The sequence below is a fragment of the Ceratotherium simum genome, chromosome 16 (genome assembly GCF_057802395.1).
Source record: "Ceratotherium simum simum isolate JZ-2026a chromosome 16, ASM5780239v1, whole genome shotgun sequence".
NCBI classification, from domain to species: Eukaryota; Metazoa; Chordata; class Mammalia; order Perissodactyla; family Rhinocerotidae; genus Ceratotherium; species Ceratotherium simum.
Genome location: NC_141915.1, coordinates 46,192,928 through 46,220,465, shown reverse-complemented (window position 1 = coordinate 46,220,465; position 27,538 = coordinate 46,192,928). Strand labels below are relative to the sequence as shown.

Below are 27,538 nucleotides of genomic sequence, written 5' to 3'. Positions count from 1 at the left end.
ACATTCATTATTCAGAGACCAACAAAGATTTTAATTAATTTCAATGCCCAAAGGACAAAAATTACACTACCACCACTAGTAACAAATGCTTCTAACAAAGTGCCCTATTTCCACAGATGAATTGATTTTTGCTCAGAGGATAGTTAAAGAGAATTTAACTCAAACTCAAATAGCAAGCAACCAGTACACTACCCAGTACTTAGTGATTAATGAATAAATACCTGTTGACAGAAACCAAAAGCATGATCTATAAAAGTAAAAGTTGATAAACTGGACTTCACCAATATGAAAACCTTTTTCTCTACAAAAGACCCTGTTAAGAGGATAAAAAGACAACAGACTGGGAGAAAATATTTGCAAATCACATATCTATCTGACAAAGGCTAGACTACGTAAAGAACTCTCAAACTCAACACACACAAACAAAAACAAACAAACCAGTTAGAAGACAGCCAAAAGACATTAAAAGATATTTCACCAAGGAAGACATACAGATGGCAAATAAGCACATGAAAAGATTCTCAATATCATTAGCCACTAGGAAAATGCAAATTAGAGCCACTATGAGATACCAGTACACATCTATCAAAATAGGTAAAATAAAAATAGTGACAATACCAAATGCTGGGAAGGATGGGGAGAAACTGGATCACTTATACATTGCTGGTATGAATGTAAAAAAATGGTATAGCCACTCTGGAAAAGAGTTGGCAATTTCTTTAAAAACTAAACTTGCAACTAAAATGTGTCCTGGCAATTGCACTCGTGGACATTTACCCAAAAGAAATGAAAACATATGTTCACACAAAACTCTCTATCTTTCCCTATATGACCAGCAATTCCATTCCTAGATATAATCCCAAAAGAACTGAAAACAGAAACTCAAACAGATACTTGTATGACAATGTTCATAGCAGCATTATTCACAATAGCTAAAAAATAGAAATAACCTAAGTGCCTGTTAATGGATGAATGGATAAACAAAATGTGGCACACACATACAAAGCAATATTATTCAATCACAAAAAAGAATGAAGTTCTGATACATGCTACAACAGGAATGAACCTTGAAAACATTATGTCAGGTGAAATTAGCTAGACACAAAAGGACAAAATAGTATGATTGCATTTACATGAAATATCTAGAAAAGGCAACTTCATAGAGATAGAAAGTAGATTAGAGGTTATCGGGCTGGAGGGAGGGGGGAAATGGGGAGTTACTGCTTAACGGGTACAGAGTATGGTTTGGGGTGATGAAAAATTTTGGTACATAGAGAGTGGTGACGGTTGCACAACACTGTAAATGTAATTAATGCCACTGAATTGTATAATTAAAAATGATTAAAATGGCAAACTTTATGTTTTATATACTTTACCACCACAAAAAAACTTGAAAAACTCAGCCCATGGCCTGTGATATCAGTGCAGTGCCTAGCAGAAGGGGCATCTCAACAGTCAACAGCACAGGATCCCCACAGAAAACAACTCCTACCTGAGATGAACTGAAAAACAAACCTTAGAAAACACAAGAAGAAGTGATCCACCACAAGCAAGTCATAAAATATAACAGAAGAAACAACCCCAAGCATTTAAGGTAATATAACAACACAAGAAAACATCTAACACCTCCATTTAGCTCTAGCTCAGGTCTCAATCAAGGGCAGATTCTGACTGAAAATTTAGAAGGTATCTTTTGGTCATAATGGTAGTGAGAGACCTACAATGCATTGGAGAATTCCACAAAATGGAGTAGCAATAATGCTCTTGCCTCATTAATACCACGGTTTTCCTGGCTCTCTGTCCTAGGCATATCTAGCATATTTGTCTAACTATGTGAGTATGTATTTAATTTTAATACCTTATAAGTCATATTCCCACGAAAATCAATTACTCTTTTTCATCCTTGGTTATTCTCATTTATTCTTCCATATAACTTGAAAGTTATTTTACTAAATTGAAGATGAACCTGCTGTTTTCCTAAATGGAATTGCAATAAATTTATTTGTAAATCCAGAAACATGATGTCTTTCCATTTGTCCAAGTCTAATACACTTCAATAAGGTTTCTTGTCAAATCTATTCCTGAGAATTTGACAGTTGTTATCATTGCAAATGTAATTTTTTTCTCATTTACATTTCTAATCAGTAAATACTGGTAGAGCTAAGAGTGCCAACCACCTTGTGAAATTACATTAATACTTCCAGTAGATATTTACTGGGTTCTCTGGGGTTTTCACCCCATTTAAAAATAAATATGACACTATCTTTTCTTTTCCAATATTTACACTAGTCGCTTTATTTTCTTGTCTTTACTATATAATAGAACCTCCCAAACAATTTTGGGAAAGAGTGGTAATAAGAGAAATCTGTATCATGTTTCTGTTTTAATGGAAACAGCTGCTACACTTCTTTGTTTAGTATGATGTTTAGCTGTTGGATTCGGTAAATAGTCTTTATTATAATTAAAGTATCCTTTTTCTCTTTTAACGATATTTCTAATGGCTGCTCAGCTTTATAAAATGTTTTTTCAGAATATAATGATAAAATAATGTGGTTTTTAAAATTTTTTTTAAGTTAAAAACTTCTGTTGACTTTATGATATAGAAATATCTTTGCATTCCTGGAATAAATTCTACTTGTAGTACATTATCAGCAACTATTTATATTTAACTATAAGTTTTACTTACTTTGTTCACTTTTCTTTCTTCATCTCGAGACTTCCTCACATTTATTTTTTATTTTGCTAGGAGACAGCCTCAAGTAATTTTATTTCTTCCAATGGCTGTGTTATACTTAGGGTACTATGCTTTATGAGTTCTCAAATATCTGAAATTGACAGTATTTTCCCCCCTCATGCTTGAATGATGATTTACCAAAACAATGACACAATGATACCAGATAATGGAATTACTTATATCAAAGAAGGCTACTTGAACTTTTACTAATTACTAGCATGATTTTAAATAATAAAGTTAAGACAAAAGTTAAGAAAATATACATAAACATTTAACTTCCAGAAAACATAGAAATATATATATTTTCCTTATAACTCATAATTGAAAAGAGCCACACAGTTGTCTTTTCACAAAACTTAGGAATACCTAGTTCTACATGCATCAGAAACAATTTTCACTTCATAAATCTGAATTAAGTTATAAAATTCAGAGCTGATATTCACACATCCTTAGGGGGAAAACTTTGCCTGAGAAAATTCATTGTTATTACTTGATATAAATCTATTTGTGTAAAATATTTATCTAGTGGCCCACACAAAAGTTCAGATCAACTTCTAAAAGACAAATTAAAACAGACAACTTCCCTTTATGACAAATGCTTTTTAACCTAAATACTAAGTTGGTTTCCTAAAACAAAACAAATGGTTATGCCTATGAGAAAACTTACCTTATTAATCTTAAAAATAAGCCATGAGCCAAAGTTAATATAAAGAATAAAGTATCCACCCAATTATTCATTAATGATTAAAGGAAAAATTGTAATGATAAAAAAACTAATGATGTCATTCCACACATATACTTTTTCTTTTAATATAAAATTTATTCTTGCTTTGGAATTCTTTCTTTGGAGTACATTTGGAAAAAATGTACTGCTTCTCTACAGAAAGAGTTCTTTCCATATAGAATACAAATCACTATTTTTATAACTACTCTAACTTCTAACTACTCTAAATTATAAAAATTTTAAATGAAAAACCACTGAGAAGAATAATACTAGAATAAGACCCCCCAAAATCATTACTATAATTAGATATGCAGTAAATCAAAGAAATTAGCTTGAACACTACAGTAAAATCTTGACATGTAGTTACTCAAAAGTCTAGGATATAATAATTTGTAATTTTGCTAAAGCACAAATTTGATGCTTACTTCTAATAGAGATAGCATGTAGAAATGAGTCACTTATCTAGTACTCAGGTCAAAAAGACTATCCAGCATCTGCATCTTAATATGGCTTTATTGTTTTCTACTATTTATCTTATATGAAGTAATTGTTATGAAGTGATAGAAAACACTAGTGCTAGTGTCAACAGTGAACAACCAAAGGTGTCTAAGAAAATCATAGTTCTAGGCCAGAAAACAAATTTTGGATAGACCATTTCTTTACTTTTTTTTTTTTTCTTTTTTTTTTTTTTAATTTTTTGTTTATTGCAGTAACATTGGTTTATAACATGGTAAAAATTTCAGGTGTACATCATTGTACTTCTATTTCTACATGGACTACATCATGTTCACCACCAAAATACTAATTACAACCCATCACCACACACATGTACCCAATTATCCCTTTCACCCTCCTCCCTCCCCCCTTCCCCTCTGGTAACCACCAATCCAATCTCTGTCCCTATGTGTTTGTTTATTGTTGTTATTATCTACTACTTAATGAAGGAAATCATACGGTATTTGGCCTTCTCCCTCTGACTTATTTCACTTTGCATTATACCCTCAATGTCCATCCATGTTGTCACAAATGGCTGGATTTCGTCGTTACTTATGGCTGAGTAGTATTCCATTGTGTATATATACCACAGCTTCTTTATCCATTCGTCCCTTGATGGGCACTTAGGTTGCTTCCAAGTCTTGACTATCGTGAATAAGGCTGCAATGAACACAGGGGTGCATGTACCTTTGCAAGTTGGTGTTTTCAAGTTCTTTGGATAAATACCCAACAGTGGAATAGCTGGATCATATGGTAGTTCTATCGTTGATTTTTTGAGGAATCTCCATACTGTTTTCCATAGTGGCTGCACCAGTTTGCACTCCCAACAGCAGTGTATGAGAGTTCCCTTCTCTCCACATCCTCTCCAACACATGTTGTTTCCTGTCTTGTTAATTATAGCCATTCTGACGGGCGTCAGGTGATATCTCATTGTAGTTTTGATTTGCATTTCCCTGATAGTTAGTGATTTTGAACATCTTTTCATGTGTCTGTTGGCCATCTGTATATCTTCTTTGGAGAAATGTCTGTTCAGGTCTTTTGCCCATTTTTTAATTGGGTTGGTAGTTTTTTTGTTGGTAAGATGCATGAGTTCTTTATATATTTTGGAGATTAAGCCCTTATCAGAAGTATGGTTTGCAAATATCTTCTCCCAATTGTTAGGTTGTCTTTTCGTTTTGTTGATGGTTTCCTTCGCTGTGCAGAAGCTTTTTAGTTTGATGTAGTCCCATTTGTTTATTTTTTCTATTGTTTCTCTTGCCCGGTCAGATGTGGTGTTTGAAAAGATGTTGCTAAGACCGATGTCAAAGAGCATGCTGCCTATGTTTTCTTCTAGAAGTTTCACAGTTTCAGGTCTTACATTCAAGTCTTTAATCCATTTGGAGTAATTTTTGTGTATGGTGTAAGGTAAGGGTCTACTTTCATTTTTTTGCATATGGCTATCCAGTTTTCCCAACACCATTTGTTGAAGAGACTTTCTTTTCCCCATTGTATGTTCTTGGCTCCTTTGTCAAAGATTAGCTGTCCATAGATGTGTGGGTTTATTTCTGGGCTTTCGATTCTATTCCATTGATCTGTGTGTCTGTTTTTGTGCCCGTACCATGCTGTTTTGGTTACTATAGCTTTGTAGTATATTTTGAAATCAGGGAGTGTGATACCTCCAGCTTTGTTCTTTTTTCTCAGGATTCCTTTAGCTATTCGGGGTCTTTTGTTGTTCCATATGAATTTTAGGATTCTTTGTTCTATTTCTGTGAAAAATGTTGTTGGAACTTTGATAGGGATTGCATTGAATCTATAGATGGCTTTAGGAAGTATGGACATCTTAACTATGTTAATTTTTCCAATCCAAGAGCACGGAATATCTTTCCATTTCTTTGTGTCTTCTTCAATTTCTTTCAGAAATGTTTTATAGTTTTCGGTGTACAGATCTTTCACCTCTTTGGTTAAGTTTATTCCTAGGTATTTTATTCTTTTTGTTGCAATTGTAAATGGGATGGTATTCTTAATTTCTCTTTCTGCTACTTCGTTGTTAGTGTACAGAAATGCAACTGATTTTTGTATGTTGATTTTGTATCCTGCAACTTTACCACATTCGTTTATTACTTCTAAAAGTTTTCTGGTGGATTCTTTAGGGTTTTCTATATATAAAATCATGTCATCTGCAAATAGTGACAGTTTCACTTCTTCCTTTCCAATTTGGATCCCTTTTATTTCTTTCTCTTGCCTGATTGCTCTGGCTAGGACTTCCAATACTATGTTAAATAGGAGTGGTGAGAGTGTGCATCCTTGTCTGGTTCCTGTTCTTAGAGGGATAGCTTTCAGTTTTTCACCATTGAGGATGATATTAGCTGTGAGTTTCTCATATATGGTCTTTATTATGTTGAGGTACTTTCCTTCTATACCCATTTTATTCAGAGTTATTATCATAAATGGATGCTGGATCTTGTCAAATGCTTTCTCTGCATCTATTGAGATGATCATGTGATTTTTGTTCTTCATTTTATTAATGTGGTGTATTACGTTGATTGATTTGCGAATGTTAAACCATCCCTGCATCCCTGGAATAAATCCCACTTGATCATGGTGTATAATCTTTTTAACGTATTGTTGTATGCGATTTGCTAGTATTTTGTTGAGGATTTTCGCATCGATGTTCATCAGTGATATTGGCCTGTAATTTTCTTTTTTTGTGTTGTCCTTGTCTGGTTTTGGTATCAGGGTAATGTCAGCTTCATAGAATGAGTTAGGGAGCTTCCCCCCCTCCTCAATTTTTTGGAAGAGTTTGAGAAGCATAGGTATTAAGTCTTCTTTGAATGTTTGGTAGAATTCACCAGGGAAGCCGTCTGGTCCTGGACTTTTATTTTTGGGGAGGTTTGTGATTACTGTTTCGATCTCCTTCCTGGTGATTGGTCTATTCAAATTCTCTACTTCTTCTTGATCCAGTTTTGGAAGGTTGTATGATTCTAAGAATTTATCCATTTCTTCCAGGTTGTCGAATTGGTTGGCAGATAGTTTTTCATAGTATTCTCTTATAATCTTTTGTATTTCTGAGGTGTCTGTTGTAACCTCTCCTCTTTCATTTCTGATTTTACTTATTTGTGCCTTCTCTCTTTTTTTCTTGGTGAGTCTAGCTAAAGGTTTGTCTATTTTGTTGATCTTTTCAAAGAACCAGCTCTTGGTTTTATTAATTTTTCTATTGTTTTTTGGTCTCTATTTCATTTATTTCTGCTCTGATTTTTATTATTTCCCTTCTTCTACTGATTTTGGGCTTTGTTTGTTCTTCTTTTTCCAGTTCCTTTAGGTGCATTGTTAGATTGTTTATTTGAGATTTTTCTTGTTTGTTGAGATAGGCCTGTATCGCTATAAACTTCCCTCTTAGAACCGCTTTTGCTGTATCCCATAAATTCTGGCGTGTCGTATTTTCATTTTCATTTGTCTCTAGGTATTTTTTGATTTCTTCTTTGATTTCTTCATTAACCCAGTCGTTGTTCAGTAGCATTTTGTTTAATCTCCATGTATTTGTGGCTTTTCTGATTTTCTTCCTATAGTTGATTTCTAGTTTCATACCATTGTGGTCAGAAAAGATGCTTGGTATTATTTCAATCTTCTTAAGTTTATGGAGACTTGTTTTGTGGCCTAATATGTGATCAATCCTGGAGAATGTTCCATGTGCATTTGAAAAGAATGTGTATTCTTCGGTTTTTGGATGGAATGCTCTGTATATATCTACTAGGTCCATCTGTTCTAAGGTGTCGTTTAAGGCCAATGTTTCCTTATTGATCTTCTGTTTGGATGATCTATCCGTTGGTGTAAGTGGAGTGTTAAAGTCCCATCCTATTATTGTGTTACTGTCTATTTCTGTTTTTATGTCTGTTAATAATTGCTTTATATATTTAGGTGCACCTACATTGGGTGCGTAGATATTTACAAGTGTTATATCCTCTTGTTGGATTTTTCCCTTGATCATTATGTAATGCCCTTCTTTGCCTCTTTTTACAGTTTTTGTTTTAAAGTCTATTTTTTCTGATATGAGTACTGCTACCCCAGCTTTCTTTTCATTCCCATTTGCATGGAGTATCTTTTTCCATCCCTTCACTTTCAGTTTGTGAGTGTCTTTAGGTCTGAAGTGTGTCTCTTGTATGCAGCATATATATGGGTCTTGTTTTTTTATCCAGTCAGCCACCCTATGCCTTTTAATTGGGGCATTTAGTCCATTGACGTTTAAAGTAGCTATTGATAAGTATGTACTTACTGCCATTTTTTAACTTTTTTTTTTTTTTTCTCAGTGTTTTAGTAGTCCTTCTCTGTTCCTTACTTCTTCTATACAGAATTGATGGTCACTTTAGTTTGACCTCTTAGACCATTTCTTTAAATGTCAAATTTGGAGGCAGCTTGGATCTCTGGGTGGGTGTGTGGGTGTGTGTGTGTGTGTGTGTGTGTGTGTGTGTGTGAGTTTGTAAATATAAAATCAAAGAGTGACCAGTGGGGTAATGACAATTAAAATTTGTCTTCTGCCAAACTCAATCAATTCTGGGAAGACATAAAAACTAAATGAAATGTAGTTCTCTGGATTGGATTCTGGAACAAAATGAGGACATTAATGGAAAAACTAATGAAATCCAAATAAAAGTCTGGAGTTTAGTTAATAGTAATGTACCATTGTTGGTTTCTTAGTTTTGACAAATGCACCACAGTAACATAAGATGTAACAATGGGGAAACTGGGTAAGGGGCATACAGGAATTCTCTGTACTATCTTTGCAACTTTTCTGTAAATCTAAAATTAACCCAAAATGAAAAGCTTATTTTAAAAAAATAACTAGGCACAGGAGGAAATAAAATAACATTAGTAAAAGCCAAAAGAAACAGACAATAGAAACAGACACTTTTAGAGTTATCAAACACAAACTTTAAGATAAATAAATATATAGACTTACTATGTTCAGGGAGATAAGAGACAGATTGAGAATACTGGCAAAGAACTGAAAACAATAAAAAGAAACAAATGGTGTCTACCTGCAGATTGTTTTTAAGTTGAAAGGGGAAAATTAGTATCCATATAGCAGAGAAACTGGACGGCACTGTGATTTGGTCATCAAAATCACTTATGAGTGACAGATGGACATTGTGTACCTCCAGCTATGACATTTTATGTAACATTCAAATCACAGAGACATAATCTGAATCTAATACTAAAAAAAAAAAAAAAAATCAAACCCCAAATTAGAAGCATTCTAGTTTTTTAAAAAGATACAAAACTTTTATTCTTTAAAAATGTTAAGAATGACTGAGAAAGTTTTTCAAACTAAATGAGAGTAAAAAGACAAGAGAAGTAATGCAATATCTTATCTTGGACTGGATCTTGGTAAGGAAAGGGGGAAATTCTATAAAGGAAATTACTGGGTAACTAGAAAAAATTTGGAAAATATACGGTAGATTGGATAAAAGTATTGTATCAATGTTAAATTGTCTGAGGTTGTTAACTGTACTGTGGTTATGTAAAAGAATCTCCTTGTCCTTAAGAAATAACACACTGAAAAATTTAGGAGTAAAGTGGCATGATGTATTTAACTTACTCTCAAGTGATTTAAAAAAAAATGAGTTTGGGGCTGGTCTGGTGGCGTAGTGGTTAAGTTCCCACCTTCCACTTCAGCAGCCCAGTGTTCCCAGGTTCAGATCCCAGGCACAGACCTATGCATCGCTTATCAAGCCATGCTGTGGCAGGCATCCCACATATAAAATAGAGGAAGATGGGCACGGATGTTAACCCAGGGCCAATCTTCCTCAGCAAAAAGAGGAGGGCTGGCAACAGATGTTAACTCAGGGCTAATGTTCCTCATCAAAAAAAAAAAAAAAGTGATTGAGAGAGAGGGTGGAGTGGGGGAAAGAGGGAGACAGAGTGTGTGCATACGTGTAGAGAGAGAATGATAAAGCAAATGCAGCGAAAAGTTAATAATCTGTGAATCTGCAGAAGAGTATGTTAAGTTCTTTGTACTATTATTGCACCCTTTCAGTAAGCTTCAAATTATTTCCAAATTAAAGCAAATGGAAGTTCTAGAACTGAAATATACAAAAACTAAAATTAGGAACTGAATACAGTTAAGAGTAGATCATAAACCAATGAAGAATGAATTAGTGAACTATAAGATCAAAAGAAAATATCCAGCATGAGGCATATAGAGATGAAAGGATAGAAAGAGAATGTAAGAGACATAGATGATATGCATGTGGTCTATCAAATGCATAACTAGAGTCCTAGAAAGAAAGAAGAGAGAAAATGGGAAAAAAATTAAAACATGAAGAGATAATGGGTAATAGCTTTCCCAAACTGATGAAAGACATCAAGCCACAGATTCAAGAAACCCTACAAACATAAATAAATAGATAATAGACAAAGATAGACAAAAAGAAAACCACTCCTAGGCACATCAATGTAAATCTGGAAAACTAAAAACAAGGAGAAAAAAGACATATCGCCTTTAAAGATGCAGCAACAGACCGACAGCTGACCTCTCATCAGAAATAATTCAAGAAGTCAGAAGACAATGAACAATATTTGAAAGTACTAAAAGAAAATAGCCAACACAGGGCCGGCCCTGTGGCTTGGTGGTTAAGTGCGCGCGCTGCGATGCTGGTGGCCCGGGTTCGGATCCCGGGTGCGCATCGAGGCACCACTTCTCCGTTCATCCTGAGGCCGAGTCCCACATACAGCAACTACAAGGATGTGCAGCTACGACATACAACTATCCGCTGGGGCTTTGGGGGGAAAAAATAAAATAAATAAAATCTTTGAAAAAAAAAAAAGAAAATAGCCAACATAGAATTCTACTCCCAGCAAAAATATCCTGCAAAAAACAAAGGCAAAATGAAGATATTTTCAGATTTAAAAAGAGCAAAGTAAATTTGCCAGATGAAGAGTCCAACAAAAGTAAATTATAAAGGATGTTCTCAAGACAAAATGAAAGGTGATCCCATCTAGAAAGTGGGAGATGCAGAAGAAATGCAAATCAATGAAAAAGGTCAAATGTGTGGGTAAACTTAAATAACTTTGACTACATAAAGCAACAATAATAACGTCTTGTTAAGTTTAAAATACATATGGGTGAAAAAAATATAAAGCTCTTGCACTGTCAAAGAAGTGGGTAAAAGTACCAATTGACATCAAACTAACTGATGTTTTAATCTTCAAGGCAACCACTGAAAAATTATAAGAGTGTATGATTTCCAAGACAATAGGGGGGAGATGTAAAATAATAAAAACTGTTGTGATCAATTCAAAATAAAGGAAGAAAGCAGAGAGAAGAAAGCATAGAACAGGCAAGACAAGTACAAAGCACATAGTAATATGTTATATTTAAACCCAAATATATCACTGGTTGAATTAATGCAGATGAATCAATGTCCCCCTTAAGAGAAAAAAGTTGTCTGAAGGAATAAAAAAAGAAAACTCAACTATATAGAAATGTTAAAGTACAAGAATGGAACAAATCATACCTTGCAAACACTAATCAAAAGAAAGCTGGGATAGCTATACTAAGATCAGACAAAGTGAACTTTCAAACAAAAGGCATTACTAGAAATAAAGAGGGACATTTCATTATGATAAAATAGTCAATTTACCAGGAAGATATAGCAATTCTAAATTTCAATGTATCTAATAAGATAGCTTCCAAATATGTAAGACATCAAGACAAAAACTGTCAGGAACTAGAAGGAGAAAGAGACAATTCCACAATCATAGTGTAAAACTTAATCACACCTTTCTCAGTAAATAATTTTTTAAAAATAAGTAAGGATACAAAATATTTGAGGACCACCATTAACAAAGCTGACCTATGGTACACCCAATAACTGCAGAATCCACATTATTTTTGGGTGCATTCAGAACATTCAACAAAATTAATCATATGCTGAGCTGTGAGGCAAATCTCAATAAATATCAAAAGAATAAAATAATACAGGATAGGTTCTCTGATAACAGTACAATTAAGCTAAGCTAATAAAAAGATAACCAGGAAATCACCAACTGTTTGGAAATGAACAATTATACTTTAAATATCTATGGATCAAGAAGAAATCACAACGGGAGTTAAAAAACATTTTGAAGTGAATGATAATGGGTATATTACCAATGAAAACTTATAAAATGCAGAAAACTGAAAAGAGTAAAAGAATATAATAAATATCTACAACCCAATAACAGAAAACAAACATTTAGCAGATTTCTCTTCAATATTTCTCCCAAAAAAGTACATATAGTTTTAGTGTGAATTTACCCTAAAACCCTAAGAATTACCCTCTTGTTCTTAAAAAAACATTAAAAACTTCATGTTAATGACTGTAAAAATCTGCAATTTATATTTCACTTTCTGTATAATCCTTTCAGGACAGTTCCTATTTTTATAGTCTCATTCCCCAAAGAGTCCTTAGGAATGAAATAATTTCACATGATAATTCAAAAAGTAAATTTAGGTCTAGAAGGTTTTTAATGAGTATTGCACAGAAATATTACACTTTCATATATTAGAAATAAATATTTTTCCTTCACAAACTTTTTCTTTACCTGACTGTTCCTGATCAATATTCAAGTGTTCCTACCTTTTAAAAAAAGAGTATGACAGCCTATAGGTATATAAACTTTCTTTTTCTAAATTAAATAAATGATTTAATAAATAATATATAAGGTGTTGTAGCATTAATTGAGATCTCTAAAAGAACTTCCTCTTTTAAAATATCACACAGAATAAATGTAGTGTAGTCACTTACCACTTGATCTGTTTTTACGACTTGATTTCCCTCCAGTAAGAAGCATCTTGAGACTATTCCGAAACATGGTTGTGCTACTCAAGTACTCACAAAACTGTAAAAGAAAATGTAGGAGAATATGTTAGAAAAGTTGATTTTCTATTCAAAATACTACTAAGAATTAATTTCAGACAGAGTGACATCAGCATCATGGTGGAATAAGTTGTTCCCTTTGTCTCTCCCCCACTAAGTTACAACTACATGGACATTCATTAACCAGCAGAGGATTCCCTGCACAGCACAACAGGACGTCTGAGAGATCCACATAGCTCTGCAACTGAAGGTGGGTCGACTGGATCCTCAAGAGGCAGTGGAACTAGGTGAGCGCATGCCTCTCCAATCCCAGTGGCAGCAAGCTAGGTAACAGATCCTCACACAGCAGCCAGCATGATTATAATGGGAAGCGGGGACAGCCCAGCCTACACGAACAGGTTCAGAGTTGTACCATGGCCTGCAGGAGTAACCACTGGCACGTGCAGCAGCAGTTCCACTGATAGGAACACTCAACACCGAGTGGCAGCTCAACCCCAGTGAAGGCACCAGCCAGCAACCACAGCGAAGGCGAGAAGGCACCCCGCCCACTCAGAGGGCACCACTGCCCACAGAGCACGACAGCCTGTGACTCCGACCAAGTGGTGGTGCAGCACAGAGCAGGGGAGAAGTCGACCCACCTGTTCAGAAGGTGCCCCTGCCCCTGGAGCAGAGCAGCCCACGGGACCCATAGAGTGGCAGCTCAGCCCCCGCATAGGCTCCCCTCCCACCTGGAGCCCAGAAGCTCAGCCAGTCTCCTGCCAAGCACAGAGGCTCCGCCTTTGGTGGCCAACCTGCTCACCCAGCGCAGAGGCCCTGCCCATGTGAACGCAACCTACAGAGCAGCTGAAGCCAGCCCTCGGAAACAAAGAGCAACCCTACATGCACAAGTTCCAGCAGACGGGGCAGGATCAGCAAACAGAGCTCCTTCTCCCCCTGAGCAATGGCAAGTGGAATCTGCAACCTGATACTGCAACAAACGTGCCAGCAAAGGATCAATTCATCAAAAAGCATGAAGAACTACAGCCAACACATCAGAGCTGAAGGAAAATACAAGTCTCCAGAAATCAATCATGAAGTCACAGAAAGTTACAATCTCAATGACAGAGAATTCAAAATAGCTGTCATAAAGAAACTCTATGAATTATAATAAAACCCAGAAAGACAGTTCAATAAGCTCAGGAATAAAATTAATGAGCAGAAGGAATACTTCATCAAAGAGAATGTAGCTCTAAAAAAAAAAAAAAAAGAAATTCTGCATATGAAGAACACGATTAATGAGAAAAAAAATAATCTAGAAACCCTAAAAAATAGAGCTGATGTTATGGAGGACAGAATTAGTGATTTAGAAGACAGAAATATAGAAATGCTTCAGGTAGAGGAGGAGAAAGAACTAAGATTTTTAAAATATGAAGAAATCTTTCAAGAAATATCTGACTCAATTAGGAAAAGCAACGTAAGAATTACAGGTATTCCAGAGGGAGAAAGGAGCAGAGAGTTTGTTCAAAGCAATAACAGCTGAGAACTTTCCAAACCTGGAGAAAGAACTGGACTTGCAAGTACATGAAGCCAACAGAACTCCTAATTACATCACTGCAAAAAACACCTTCTGCAAGGCATATAATAGCAAAACTGGCAAAAGTCAATGACAAAGAAAAAATATTAAGGACAGCAAGGCAGAAGAAAATAACCTACAAAGAAACCCCTATCAGGCTTTCAGTGGATTTCTCAGCAGAAATTGGACAGACTAGGAGACAATGCAATGACATATTAAAAATACTGAAAGACAAAAACCTACAGCCAAGAATACTCTATCCAGTGAAACTATCCTTCAGATAGGATGAAGAAAGAAAAGCTTTCCCAGATAAACAAAAGCTGAGGGGGCAGGCCCCATGGCTTAGCGGTTAAGTGCACATGCTCTGCTGCTGGCGGCCCAGGTTCGGATCCCAGGCGTGCACCGACGCACCGCTTCTCCGGCCATGCTGAGGCCGCGACCCACATACAGCAACTAGAAGGATGTGCAGCTACGACATACAACTATCTACTGGGGCTTTGGGGGAAAAAAAAGGAGGAGGATTGGCAATAGATGTTAGCTCAGAACCGGTCTTCCTCAGCAAAAAGAGGAGGATTAGCATGGATGTTAGCTCAGGGCTGATATTCCTCACAAAAATAAAAATAAAAATAAATAAAATAAAATAAAAACAAAAGCTGAGGGAGTTCATCACCACTAGACCTTCCTTACAAGAAGTGACGAAGGAAGCCCTCCTACCTGTAACAAAAAGGCAAAGGTTTACAACCCTTTGAGCAAGGAGATCAGGTGCACATTATTATATATCAATTTCTGTATAGACTGCATCATGCTCACCACCAATAGTCTAATTTTTATTTGTCACCATACATATGTACCCCTTTACCCCTTTCTCAAACCTCCCTCCCCTTCCCCTCCGATAACCACTCATCTGTTCTCTTTATCCATGTGTTTATCTTCCACATATGAGTGAAATCCTACACTGTTTCTCTTTCTCTGGCTTATTCTGATTAACATAATACCCTCGAGGTCCATCCATGATGTTGCAAATTGGACGATTTTGTCCTTTTTATGGCTGACTAGTATTCCATTGTATTTATATATATCACATCTTCTTTATCCATTCATCAGTCAATGGGCACCTGGGTTGCTTCCACGTCTTAGCTATTGTGAATAATGCTGCAATGAACATAGGGGTGCATAAGTCTCTTTGAATTGTTGATTTCAAGTTCTTTGCATAAATACTCAGTAGTGGGATAGCTGGGTCATATGGGATTTCCATTTTTAATTTTTTTGAGGAATCTCCGTACTGTTTTCCATGGTAGCTGCACCAGTTTGCATTCCCACCAGCAGTGTATGAGGGTTCCCTTTTCTCCACATCCTCTCCAACATTTGTTATTTTTTGTCTTGCTGATTATAGCCATTCTATACGGGTATAAGGTGATGTCTTAGCACAGTTTTGATTTGCATTTCCCTGATGATTAGTGATGTTGAACATCTTTTCATGTGCCTATTGGCCATCTGTATCTCTGCTTTGGAAAAATGTCTGTTCAGATCCTGTGCCCATTTTTTGATCAGGTTGTTTTTCTGTTGTTGAGTTGTGTGAGTTCTTCATATATTTTGGAGATTAAACCCTTGTCAGATATATGATTTGCAAATATTTTCTCCCAGTTGGTGGGGTGTCTTTTCATTTTGTTCCTGGTTTCCTTTGCCTTGCAGAAGCTCTTTAGTCTGATGAAGTCCCATTTGTTTATTTTTTCTTTTGTTTCCCTTCCCCAAGTAGACATCATATTTGAAAAGATCCTTCTAAGTCCTATGTCAAAGAGTGTACTTCCTATATTCTCTTCTACGACTTTTATGATTTCACGTGTTACCTTCAAGTCTTTAATGCATTTTGAGTTAATTTTTGTGTATGACAAAAGATAATGGTCTAGTTTCATTCTTTTGCATGTGGTTGTCCAGTTTTCCCAACACCACTTATCGAAGAGACTTTCCTTTCTCCATTGTATGTTCTTGGCTCCTTTGTCAAAGATTAGCTGTCCGTAAATGTGTAGTTTTATGTCTGAGATTTCAATTCTGTTCCATTGATCTGTGTGTCTGTTTCTGCACCAGTACCATGCTGTTTTGATTACCATTGCTTTGCAGTATATTTTGAAGTCAGGGATTGTGACACCTCCAGCTTTGTTCTTTTTTCTCATGATTGCTTTGGCTATTCTGGGACTTTTGTTGTTCCATATAAATTTTAGGATTCTTTGTTCTACTTCCATGAAGAATACCATTGGGATTCGGATTCGGATTGGGATTGGGATTGGGATTCCAATATATGTGCATGGAGTATGATTCCATTTCTTTGTCATCATCGATTTCTTTCAATAATGTCTTACAGTTTTCAGTGTATAGGTCTTTTCTTTCACCTCCTGGGTTAAATTTATTCCTAGATACTCTTTTTGTTGCAATTGTAAATGGGATTGTATTCTTGAGTTCTTTCTGTTAGTTCGTTATTAGAGTATAGAAATGCAACTGATTTTTGTAAGTTGATTTTGTACCCTGCAACCTTGCTGTAGTTGTTAATTATTTCTAATAGTTTTCCAACAGATTCTTTAGGGTTTTCTATATATAGAATCATGTCATCTGCAAACAGCGAGAGTTTCACTTCTTCATTCCCTATTTTAAAAACTTTTATTTCTTTTTCTTGCCTACTTGCTCTGGCCAAAACCTCAAGTATCATGTTGAATAAGAGTGGTGAGAGTGGGCACCCTTGTCTGGTTCCTGTTCTTAGAAGGATGGCTTTCAGTTTTTCCCCATTGAGTATGATATTCGCTGTGGGTTTGTCATATATGGCCTTTATTATGTTGAGATGCTTTCCTTCTATGTCCATTTTACTGAGAGTTTTTATCATGAATGGATGTTGGATCTTGTCAAATGCTTTCTCTGAATCTACTGAGATGATGATGTGGTTTTTTTCCTCATTTTGTTAATGTGGTATATCACACTGATTGATTTGCAGATGTTGAACCATCCCTGCGTTCCTGATATAAATCCCACTTGATCACAGTGTATGATCCTTTTAATGCATTGCTGTATTTGGTTTGCCAATATTTTGTTGAGGATTTTGCATCCATGTCCATCAGTGACATTGGCCTATAACTTTCCTTCTTTGTGTTGTCCTTGTCTGGCTTTGGGATTAGGGTGATGTTGGCCTCGTAGAATGCATTAGGGAAATGTTCAGTATTCTTCAATTTTTTGAAGTAGTTTGAGAAGGATAGGTATCAAATCTTTGAATGTCTGGTAGAATTCTCCTGAGAAGCCATCCAGTCCTGGACTGTTTGGGAGGTTTTTGATTACTGTTTCTATCTTTCCTTGTGATTAGTCTTTTCAGATTCTCTATTTCTTCTTTTTTTTTGAGGGAGATTGGCCCTGTGCTAACATCTATTGCCAATCTTCCTCTTTTTCTTTTTTCTCCCCAAAGCCCCAGTATATAGCTGTATATCATAGTTGTAGAGTTGTAGCTCTTCTTTGTGGGATGCCGCCTCAGCATGGCTTGATGAGAGGTAAGCAGGCCACACCCAGGATCCAAATCGGCAAACCCTGGGCCACCAAAGCAGAGCACGTGAATTTAAGCATTAAGCCACCGGGCTGGCCCCTCTATTTCTTCTTGATTCTGTTTTGGGAGGTTGTATGAGTATAAGAATGTATCCATTTCTTCTAAATTTTCCAATTTGTTGGCAGATATTTTTTCACAGTACTCTCTTATAATCCTTCGTATTTCTGTGGTATCTGTTGTAATTTCTCCTCTTTCATTTCTAATTTTATTTATTTGAAATGAATTTATTTTTTCTTAGTGAGTCTGGCTAAGGGTTTGTCAATTTTGTTTATCTTCTCAAAGAATCAGCTCTTAGTTTCATTGATCCTTTCTACTGCTTTTTTGTTTGTTTCAATTTCATTTATTTCTGCTCTAATTTTTATTATTTCCCTCCTTCTGCTGACTTTGGGCTTTGTTTGTTCTTCTTTTTCTAGTTCTGTTAGGTGTAGTTTAAGACTACTTATTTGAGATTTTTCTTGTTTGTTGAGGTGGGCCTGTATTGCTATGAATTTCCCCCTTAGAATCACTTTTGCTGCATCCCATGTGAGTTGGTATGGTGTATTTTCATTTTCATTTGTCTCCAGATATTTTTTGATTTCTCCTTTAATTTCTTCAATGATCCATTGGTCAGTAGCATGTTGTTTAGTCTCCACATATTTGTCACTTTCCCAGCTTTTTTCTTGTAGTTGATTTCTAGTTTCATAGCATTATGGTCAGAACAGATGCTTGATATGATTTCAATCTTCTTAAATTTATTGAGGCTAGCCTTGTTTCCCAACATACGGTCTATCTTTGAGAATGTTCCATGTGCACTTGAGAAGAATGTGTATTCTGTTGATTTTGGATGGAGTGTTCTACGTATATCTACTACATCCATCTCCTCTAGTTTTTCATTTAATTCTACTACTTCTCTGTTGACTTTCTGTCTGGATAATGTGTCCATTCATATAAGTGGGGTTTTGGGGTCCCCTACTATTATTGTGTTGCTGTTAATTTCTCCTTTTAGGTCTGTTAATAGTTGCTTTATGTACTTTGGTGCTCCTGTGTTAGGTGCATATATATTTATAAGTGCTATGTCCTCTTGGTGGAGTGTCCCTTTTATCATCATATACTTCCCCTCTTTGTCTCTCTTATTATTTTATCTTGAAGTCTGCTTTGTCTGATATAAGTATGGCAACACCTGCTTTCTTTTGTTTGCCGTTAGCTTGGAATATCTTCTTCCATCGCTTCACTCTGAGCCTGTGGTTGTCTTTAGAGCTGAAATGTGTTTCCTGGAGGCAGCATATTGTTGATTCTTGTTTTTTAATCCATCCAGCCACTCTGTGTCTTTTGATTAGAGAATTCAATCTATTTACATTTTGAGTGATTATTGATATATGAGGCTTAATACTCCCATTTTATCACTTGTTTTCTAGTTGTTCTGTATTTCCCTTGTTTCCCGTCCTGTGTATTTCCTACTGCCACTTCATTTTGCTGTTTCTCTATGATGGTTTTCTCATATTTATCACTTGTGTCTCTGTTCTGATTGTTTAGTGGTTACCATGAGGTTCGTATAAAAGATCTCATAGATGAGATAGTCCATTTTCTGATAGACTCTTATTTCCTTAGTCTCAGCAGGTTCCATCCCTTTCCTCCTCCCCATCTAAGTTATTGTTGTCACAACTTATTCCGTTTTGTGTTGTGAGTCTGTGATTAAAATGAAGTGATTATAGTTATTTTTGATGCTTTCCTTCCCTTTAATATTATAATTAAGTGTTTGCTAACCTGTTCTGATTGGGAATTGCAATTTTCTGATTTTGTCTATTTATCTCCTTGCTCAAGGCTTTGTAAACCCTTTTTTTTTTTTTTTCCAGGTATGAGGGCCTTTTTGATTATTTTTTGTGGGAGATGGGGGGGTCTTGTGGTGATGAACTCCCTCAGCTTTTGTTTATGTGCAAAAGTTTTATTTCTCCATCATATCTGAAGGATAGTTTCACTGGATAGAGTATTCTTGGCTGAAAGTTTTTGTCTTTCATAATTTTGAATACATCACTCCACTCTCTCTTAGCCTGTAAGTTTTATGCTGAGAAATCTGCTGAAAGCCTGACAGGGGTTCCTTTGTAGCTTTTCTTCTTCTGCCTTGCTGCCCTTAGTATTTTTTGTCATTGATTTTTGCCGTTTTACTAATATATGCCTTGGAGAAGATCTTTTTATATTGATGTAATTAGGAGTTCCACTGGCTTCATTTATATGTAATTGCAACTCCTTCTCCAGGTTTGGGAAGTTCTCAGCTATTATTTCTTTGAACAAGCTCTCTGCTCCTCTCTCCCTCCCTTCTCCCTCTGGAATACCTATAATCCTTATGCTGCATTTCCTAATTGAGTTAGATATTTATCAGAAAATTTCTTCATTTCTTTTTAGTCTTAGTTCTCTGTCCTCCTCCATCTGTAGCATTTCTATATTTCTGTCCTCTAAACTGCTGACTCTGTACTCCATAATATCAGCTGTTTCTTAAGTACTGCAGATTTTTCTTTATCTCATTCATTGTGTTTTCATGTCCAACATTTCTGAATTTATTTTACAGTTTCAATCTCTTTTGTGAAGAATTCCCTCTGTTCACTGATTTTATTCCTGAGATCATTAAACTGTCTTTCTGAGTTTTCTGTAACTCACTGAGTTTCTTTATGATAACTATTTGGAATTTTCTGTCATTTAGATTGTAAATTTCTGTGAGTTAAGGACTGATTTCTGGGTACATGTCATTTTCCTTCTGGTCTGGACTGTTCTTCATGCTATTTGATGGGGTGAATTTTTGCCATTGCATAGTGGTCATATCTGATTGCAGATTCCACCTGCCACCACTGGGGCGGGAGGGGGAGGGAGCATCTCTGTTTTCTGAGCCCTCTGTGACCTCTGGCAGATGTGCCAGTCTATTGGAAACTGTGCTGATAGGGATCATGTGCATTTGCCTGCTGGCCTCTGCTGCTTTACACACATATGCACAGGTGCTCTGGTGGGGATCCCCTGCTCAGGCCATCAGGCTGAGCTGGTGTGACAGGCGGTGGGGGAGGGGCGCTTTCTTTCTTGTGTGTGACCCTGAGTGCCCCAGCTCTGCACTCACTGTCTGCCCAGCCTGGTGCAGACACCCCCACAATTGCTTAGCCACCTTTGTGTAGAGCATTCCCACAGGCTGGGATGCAACTCTTAAGAGTGCAAGCGTTGCTGCGGAGGGCTGCCTTCTCCCCCTTCTCTCAGGGTCACAAGCCAGCCACTGCTGTCTGTGGTCCTGTCCCTAGACCACAGCCACACAGGACGGAGAGGAGATCTCCTTACCTCCTTCCACTGCCTCCTGGGGGGGTCCAGCACCCCCACCTTCAGATGTATGGCTGTGTGGATCTCTGAGATGTCTACTGTGTTGTGTCAACATCCTCTGTGGGTTTATGAATATCCTTTTTGTTGTATCCTAGCACGGAGAGACTAAGGGAAGAGCTCACTCCCCTATGATGCTGAGGTCACTCCTTGACAGATTTTTAAGAGCTAACTTTTAAAAGTCTGACAATATCAAATATTGACCAGGATGGAGAGCAACTGAAACTCTTAATACATTGTTTTAGGGGTATAATAGTACAATCGCTTTTGAGAAAAGTCTAGATTTTATTATAAAACTAAGCATATACCTAATGTCTGACTCCACCTCTTACATATTCACCCAAGAGAAATTAAAACATATGTGCATAAAAAGACTAGTACAACAATTTTGATAGCATCTTTATTCATAACAGCCAAAACTAGCCCAGGTGTCCATCAATAGAAAAATGGATAAACTGCGGCATTTTTAGTAGTGAAGTACTACTCAGCAATAAAAAGGTATAAATTATTCATAGGTTCAATAATATAGATAAATCACAGAACATAATATTCTGAGTGAAAGAACTTTACATAAAAGTCTACGCAGTAATCTATGGTAGAAAAAAATCATAATAATGGTTGTCTTTTAGGGGTAGATATGAGGATTAACTGAGAAAAGGCATGAGGAAACTTTATAGGATGATGGTAATATTCTGTATCTTGAGGGAGCTTGGGATATACAGATATATGCGTTTGTCAAAACTCAACAAATGTTCACATCAGATTTATGCATCATATTACACATAAATTTTACTCAAAAGAAAAAAGTAAATAAATATTGAACTCTACTTAATGATACTCATGCTTAAATATTTAGAGGAAAGCATACTGATGTCTCCAACTACTTTGAAATTCACCCAAAAATAAGATGAAATGAAGGATGGATAGAGGGATGGGAAGGCAGACATGTAATAAAGCAATTATGGCAAAGTGTTAACAGTAGATTCTAAGTAGTGGACATACATGTGTTAATGTCAAAATATGTTAAATTTTCTATACACTTGAAAATTTTTATGTAAGGTAAAAACACATTCACACAAGGGAAACTCTAGGCCCAGATGATCAACAATGCATTCTACCAGCATTTAAGGAAGAAATAATACCCATCTTACACAAATTGTTCCAGAAAGCAGAAAAATAGGGAACATTTCTAAACTTGGTTTTCCAAAGACAGCATAAGCTTGATACAAAAGTCAACAAGGTTGTTACAAGAAAGAAATATTACAGACCTCTCTTTTGACATAGATACTAAATTTCTAAACAAAATATGGGCAAAATCAAATCTACCAATATATAGATCAGGACCAAGCGGGGTTTAACCCAGAAATGCAAAAATGATTTAACACAGGAAAATCAATATAATTTACCACATTAACAAGAGAAATAAATCATATTATCAGATGAAGTGAAAGCAATTGATAAAATTCAACACTCCTTCATGATTTTAAAAAAACTTGTACAAAACTAGAAATAAAAGAGAAGTTCCTTAATATTATAAAAGTGTATCTTTAAAAAAACCTATAGTAAACATCATACTTAATGGTGAATAACTGAAAACATTCCCGCTGAGACTGAAGAATGTAACCACTTATTATCACCACTTGCACTCAACACAGTCCTGGAGGTCCTAGCCAGTACAAAAACAGTAAGAACATGACATAGAAAGTATAAAGAATGGCAAGAAAGAAATAAAAATGTCATTTTCACAGACAATATGATTATTTACTTAGAAAATTTAAAAGAATTTATCAACTATTAGCAAATTATAAGTGAATTTAGCAAGGTCAATAGATAAATGTAAAACATAAAGACATAAGGTAAACACCAAAAAGTAACTTACCCTTTTTATCAGTGAAGATAAATACGGTGACAAATACTAAAAAGAATATTTCAAGCATTTATGAAATATTCCTTTTATATATTCATCTTGAGTGTTATTCTTAGGCTTTTTCCCCCCAATCTTACTTTTAAGAGACTGAGTAGAAATTCTAAGTTTGATAAGTACTTACTTCACTAATATTTGAAAGACTTGAAAAAATTATGTGTTACATGTAAGGATATATATGAAATATACTTCATGTTATAAAATATACCATGAAATTTAAACAGTAAATCTTAAAACTCTTCAATTTGTATTTTCTTATGTATTAGATTCTGTGTGTATACAAGTGAGAAAAATATATACTATATACATGTAAAATATTCTATGTATATGATCTCCTTTAGCCCTCATCAAAACCCCCTTAAGACAAGTGATCTTTGCTTCATTTTAAAGAAGAGGAAGCTGAGGTAAGGAAAAGTGAAATAGCATGCCCAGTTATCACTAATAAATGCTTAAGGCTGTATTTGAACCCATGCTCTTGTCCTCCTCCTCAGTGCCTATTCTTAAATAAGGAACACTTAAATCTTTTTAAAACATTAACTGAAACTACAAAGTTTCTAAATCTAGTGATCCAAATTAAAAGTCTCAGTATTATTATTCCATTTTGTTCTTGTTTTTTAAAATATGTATAATGCTTTTTATTTTGTGTGGCCCTATCACATACTTTAACTCATTTCACTTTGATCTAGTGAGTTAAAAAAAGAAGTCCTGTTACAGGTTGGCATTAGTCTTTGCAAATGCACCAAGAAAAATTATGACAAAACTCACTGGGGTGGAAAAAAAGAAAAGATACCCTGCTTTAGTGGACACTATGATGTCCCCTTTACAGATCCCCATTACAGGATCAATGCACCTGTCCCCCAGGTGTTAAAGGGTCAGAACTGCTCCCCCTTCTCCAGAGAACTGCTCTAGGCTAACTAGAGCCACCAATGACTCATTAATACAGTGGTGCAAAAGACCAACTCCTTTAACTCAAGGGGAGACAACTTTTGTGGTATGATTTATGTTCCAAAGCCCTCACCCATCTCTTCCTATGCTTTATTTTTATTCAAATACTTATCTTTAAATGATATATTTTATACTTGTTTGTTTATTGTCAGTTCCTCCACTAGAATATAAGGCCCATGTGGGCATGAAATTGCTTGTTTAACTGCTGCAAGCCCATAACTGGAGAGTAATGTCTGGTAAACAGTAGGTGCCAAATAAATATTTATTGAATTAATCGATTATATTTCTTCAGTCTGTATATTACTGAACCAAACCAAACAAAACCAAATAAACCCAATACACCAAACCAAACCCCTTGTACAGAAACCTCGTCTTACTCTTTTTATCCTCAATGCCTAGGTCATGGGAAGCTCTCAACACTTAAATGAGTAAATAAATAAATGAATAATTGAGCAAAGACTTGTTCATCAATTATTCATTTGGTAAAGAGGAAAGAGGACACAATATAAGTAAGTTTCAATAGACAAGAACAGGTTATGAATTAACTAGAACAACAGGGACTACCTAGGATAATAGTACACCAGGTATAGTTAGGGAAAGGCACAGAAATTTTAGGCAAGTTCAAATTTTTATCTGATGAAAAACCACAAAAATTCTAGTCATACTTCAAACTTTCGCCTAACTCAGACCTTACTAATATATATGTATACTTCTTCAAAGTTTCAAAAGGAAAAAAATGTGTAGGCACAGACTATTATTAGAATGACAAATTTTAAAATTTACTAAGACTAGGAGTCAAAAAGAATAAAAATCTCACATCTAAAAGTAAACCAAAATAACATTCTAAAGTTAACTTAATTAAAAAATGATGATAGGTGGGATAAATTGATTATGATGATGACCATTTTTTGAAGTATAAATTTTTTTCTTTGCTAATCCTACACCATTTTATAAAAATTGACTGAAATGTATAAGGAAAATTGACTGAAATGTATAAGGAATGAAATGAAACATAAAATACTTATTTAAAGCTAATTATCCATCTCATAGTTAACATTTTGATAAAATGACTTCCTTAGTCAACACACCACTAGAAAATTTATTGTAATAAAATATTAATATAGAAACTCCACAAAATTGAAGCTAAGTGGGAAATGGCAGTTTGGATCTAATTGAATTTATGACAGTAATATATGGCTAAATTTCATCCTACTTTTCCAAATTTTATAATCAAATTTTAAAATGTTACTCTCTCAGGAGAAATCATCAAATTCCTGGCAAGTGAATCCCTGGCAGGAGGATAACAAACAAGCTGTTCACAGGCCCCCAATCATTTCTGATTGTCTTATACTTACTGATTTGAACATTATGTTATCTACGTGGTCCCTAAGCTTTTATGTTTATGACAGCTGGTCTAAACCATTCAGGAAAAGGACTGACTATTCTCTTAATGGTCCACCAAGGCTGCAGACTCAATATCTTATCTCAGTATCTTCTTGCACTATTTTATTAGTGGACAATCAATTTTCATTTTCAATGTTCATCCCTCCTGCATATTTAAAGCCCTTTTCTTATCCTGTTAGTCAAAAAATGACCACAATACCCCCCTTCATAAAAATGTTTATAACAATGTGATCAAATTAACTATTAAGCACGTCTGCAATATTCAGACTAAATAATCTCAGTTTTCCCTTTAACTTTTCTATAGAAGACATTTTCCATTGTATTAGCCAGGTTTTTTTTTTTTAATCTCTTTTTCTATATCTTTTTCCATTTTGAGTGGTTTGGTATTATGTTTTATTCTCATTTTTGGTTTTGTGGTGGATTGGCTTATTTTTTTCCTTTGTTTTCCAATTCTAGAAACAAGTTTCTTGACATTAGAACTATATCTAATACACAAATTATACCATTAAAATGCTTTTCAAGTCCTATAGGACCTGAAGAAAATGTTTCAAATAGTAAGAAAATAAAAAATAAGGAAAAGTAATAAACTTAAGATATTGTCTGTGGAATTCTAATTATAAAAACAAGAATGCATACTGATCCAAATGATTAATTATTATCTTTCCTTATCCAGGCAACCAACAAAATCTCTTTTTATGATTCTCTTCACAATATTAATTTGGATATTGCCTCCAGAGTCCCCTTGAAAACAAACCTGTTGGTGTTACTACGAAAAGTAAACTACGTATCTTTAAAGTAAAAGCTACTCATTTTCGAGCATTTATAAACCTAGAGCTTCCCTTCAGAGAAATTTTTGTAAGGGAACAAAACACACACATACACGCATTTACTAAACATCTCAAAGAAATTTTTAAACATTACAGGAAAGGATGCATTGATTAATGACACAGATATGATGGGAAATGTTGGAAAAAAGTGGTAATATCATTTTATAATACATAGTTTTAATGAAAGATATGCTAAGCAATTAAGTACATATCTGTGATTTTAAAAATGCATATTTTTAAAATATCTAAAAGATAGCATAATTCCCTATACAGAAAACCTCAAAGAAAACACGGCAGAACAACATAATTAATGACTATATAGTTGCTTAGTGTTTATTTAGTATATGTTTATCCCACTAGACTATAAAAGCAAAACCACCACTGAAGACCTAGTACCTGGCACAGTAGCTAGTATATAAAAGGCATTTGGGGCCAGCCCCAGTGGCCTAGTGGTTAAGTTCAGCATGCTCCACTTCAGCGGCCCAGGTTTGGTTCCCGGGCATGGACCAACACCACTTGTCTATCAGTGGCCATGCTGTGACGGTGGCTCATATAAAACAGAGGAAGATTGGCAACAGCTGTTAGCTCAGGACAAATCTTCCTCAGCAAAAAAAACAAAGGCATTTAGTAAAAATCTGCTGAAGGCATGAGAGGTTCCAAAAAAGGGAATCATGAATAATCTCACAAATAGGGAAGAATGGAAGACCTCAAAAGAGTATATATATAACTATACTGGGAGAAGTAAATAAGCAGTGACAAGTACAATAATGTGAACCACAAGAATACTGGGTATAAAGATAAATCTAGCAGCATGAACTGGGGCTTTTGAAAAAGGTAATGACCCTATGTCAAAAAAAAAAAAGACAGGGGCTGGCCCAGTGGCGTAGTGGTTAAGTTCACACGCTCCACTTCAGCAGCCTGGGGTTCACAGGTTCGGATCCCAGGAGCAGACCTACACACCACTCATCAAAAGCCATGCTGTGGTGGCATCCCACATACAAAATAGAGGAAGCATGGATATTAGCTCAGGGACAATCTTCCTCACCAAAAACAAAACAAAACAAAAGATAACAATAATAGGACCAGACCAAGAAAAAATACAAGAATCATTTGTCTGCTGTCTGGAAACTGCATGTTTTTCTATCTCTGAAAGGCACGTTGAATGACTGGTATATTATCAAGAATCGCTTTCCAT

General features: G+C 35.4%; 1 protein-coding gene across 6 annotated transcripts in view; it reads right to left on the bottom strand.

Annotated features, from left to right (window-relative positions):
* TANC2 (tetratricopeptide repeat, ankyrin repeat and coiled-coil containing 2) overlaps positions 1-27,538 on the bottom strand; it is a 402,214-nt gene that overhangs the window by 321,002 nt on the left and 53,674 nt on the right. For all 6 annotated transcript variants that reach the window (XM_087441368.1, XM_087441370.1, XM_087441371.1 and 3 more), the window contains exon 2: positions 12,716-12,809. In XM_087441368.1, coding sequence (XP_087297494.1) covers positions 12,716-12,782 — 67 coding nt within the window. In that variant the 5' untranslated portion in view covers positions 12,783-12,809. The remainder of the gene's footprint in view (positions 1-12,715; positions 12,810-27,538) is intronic.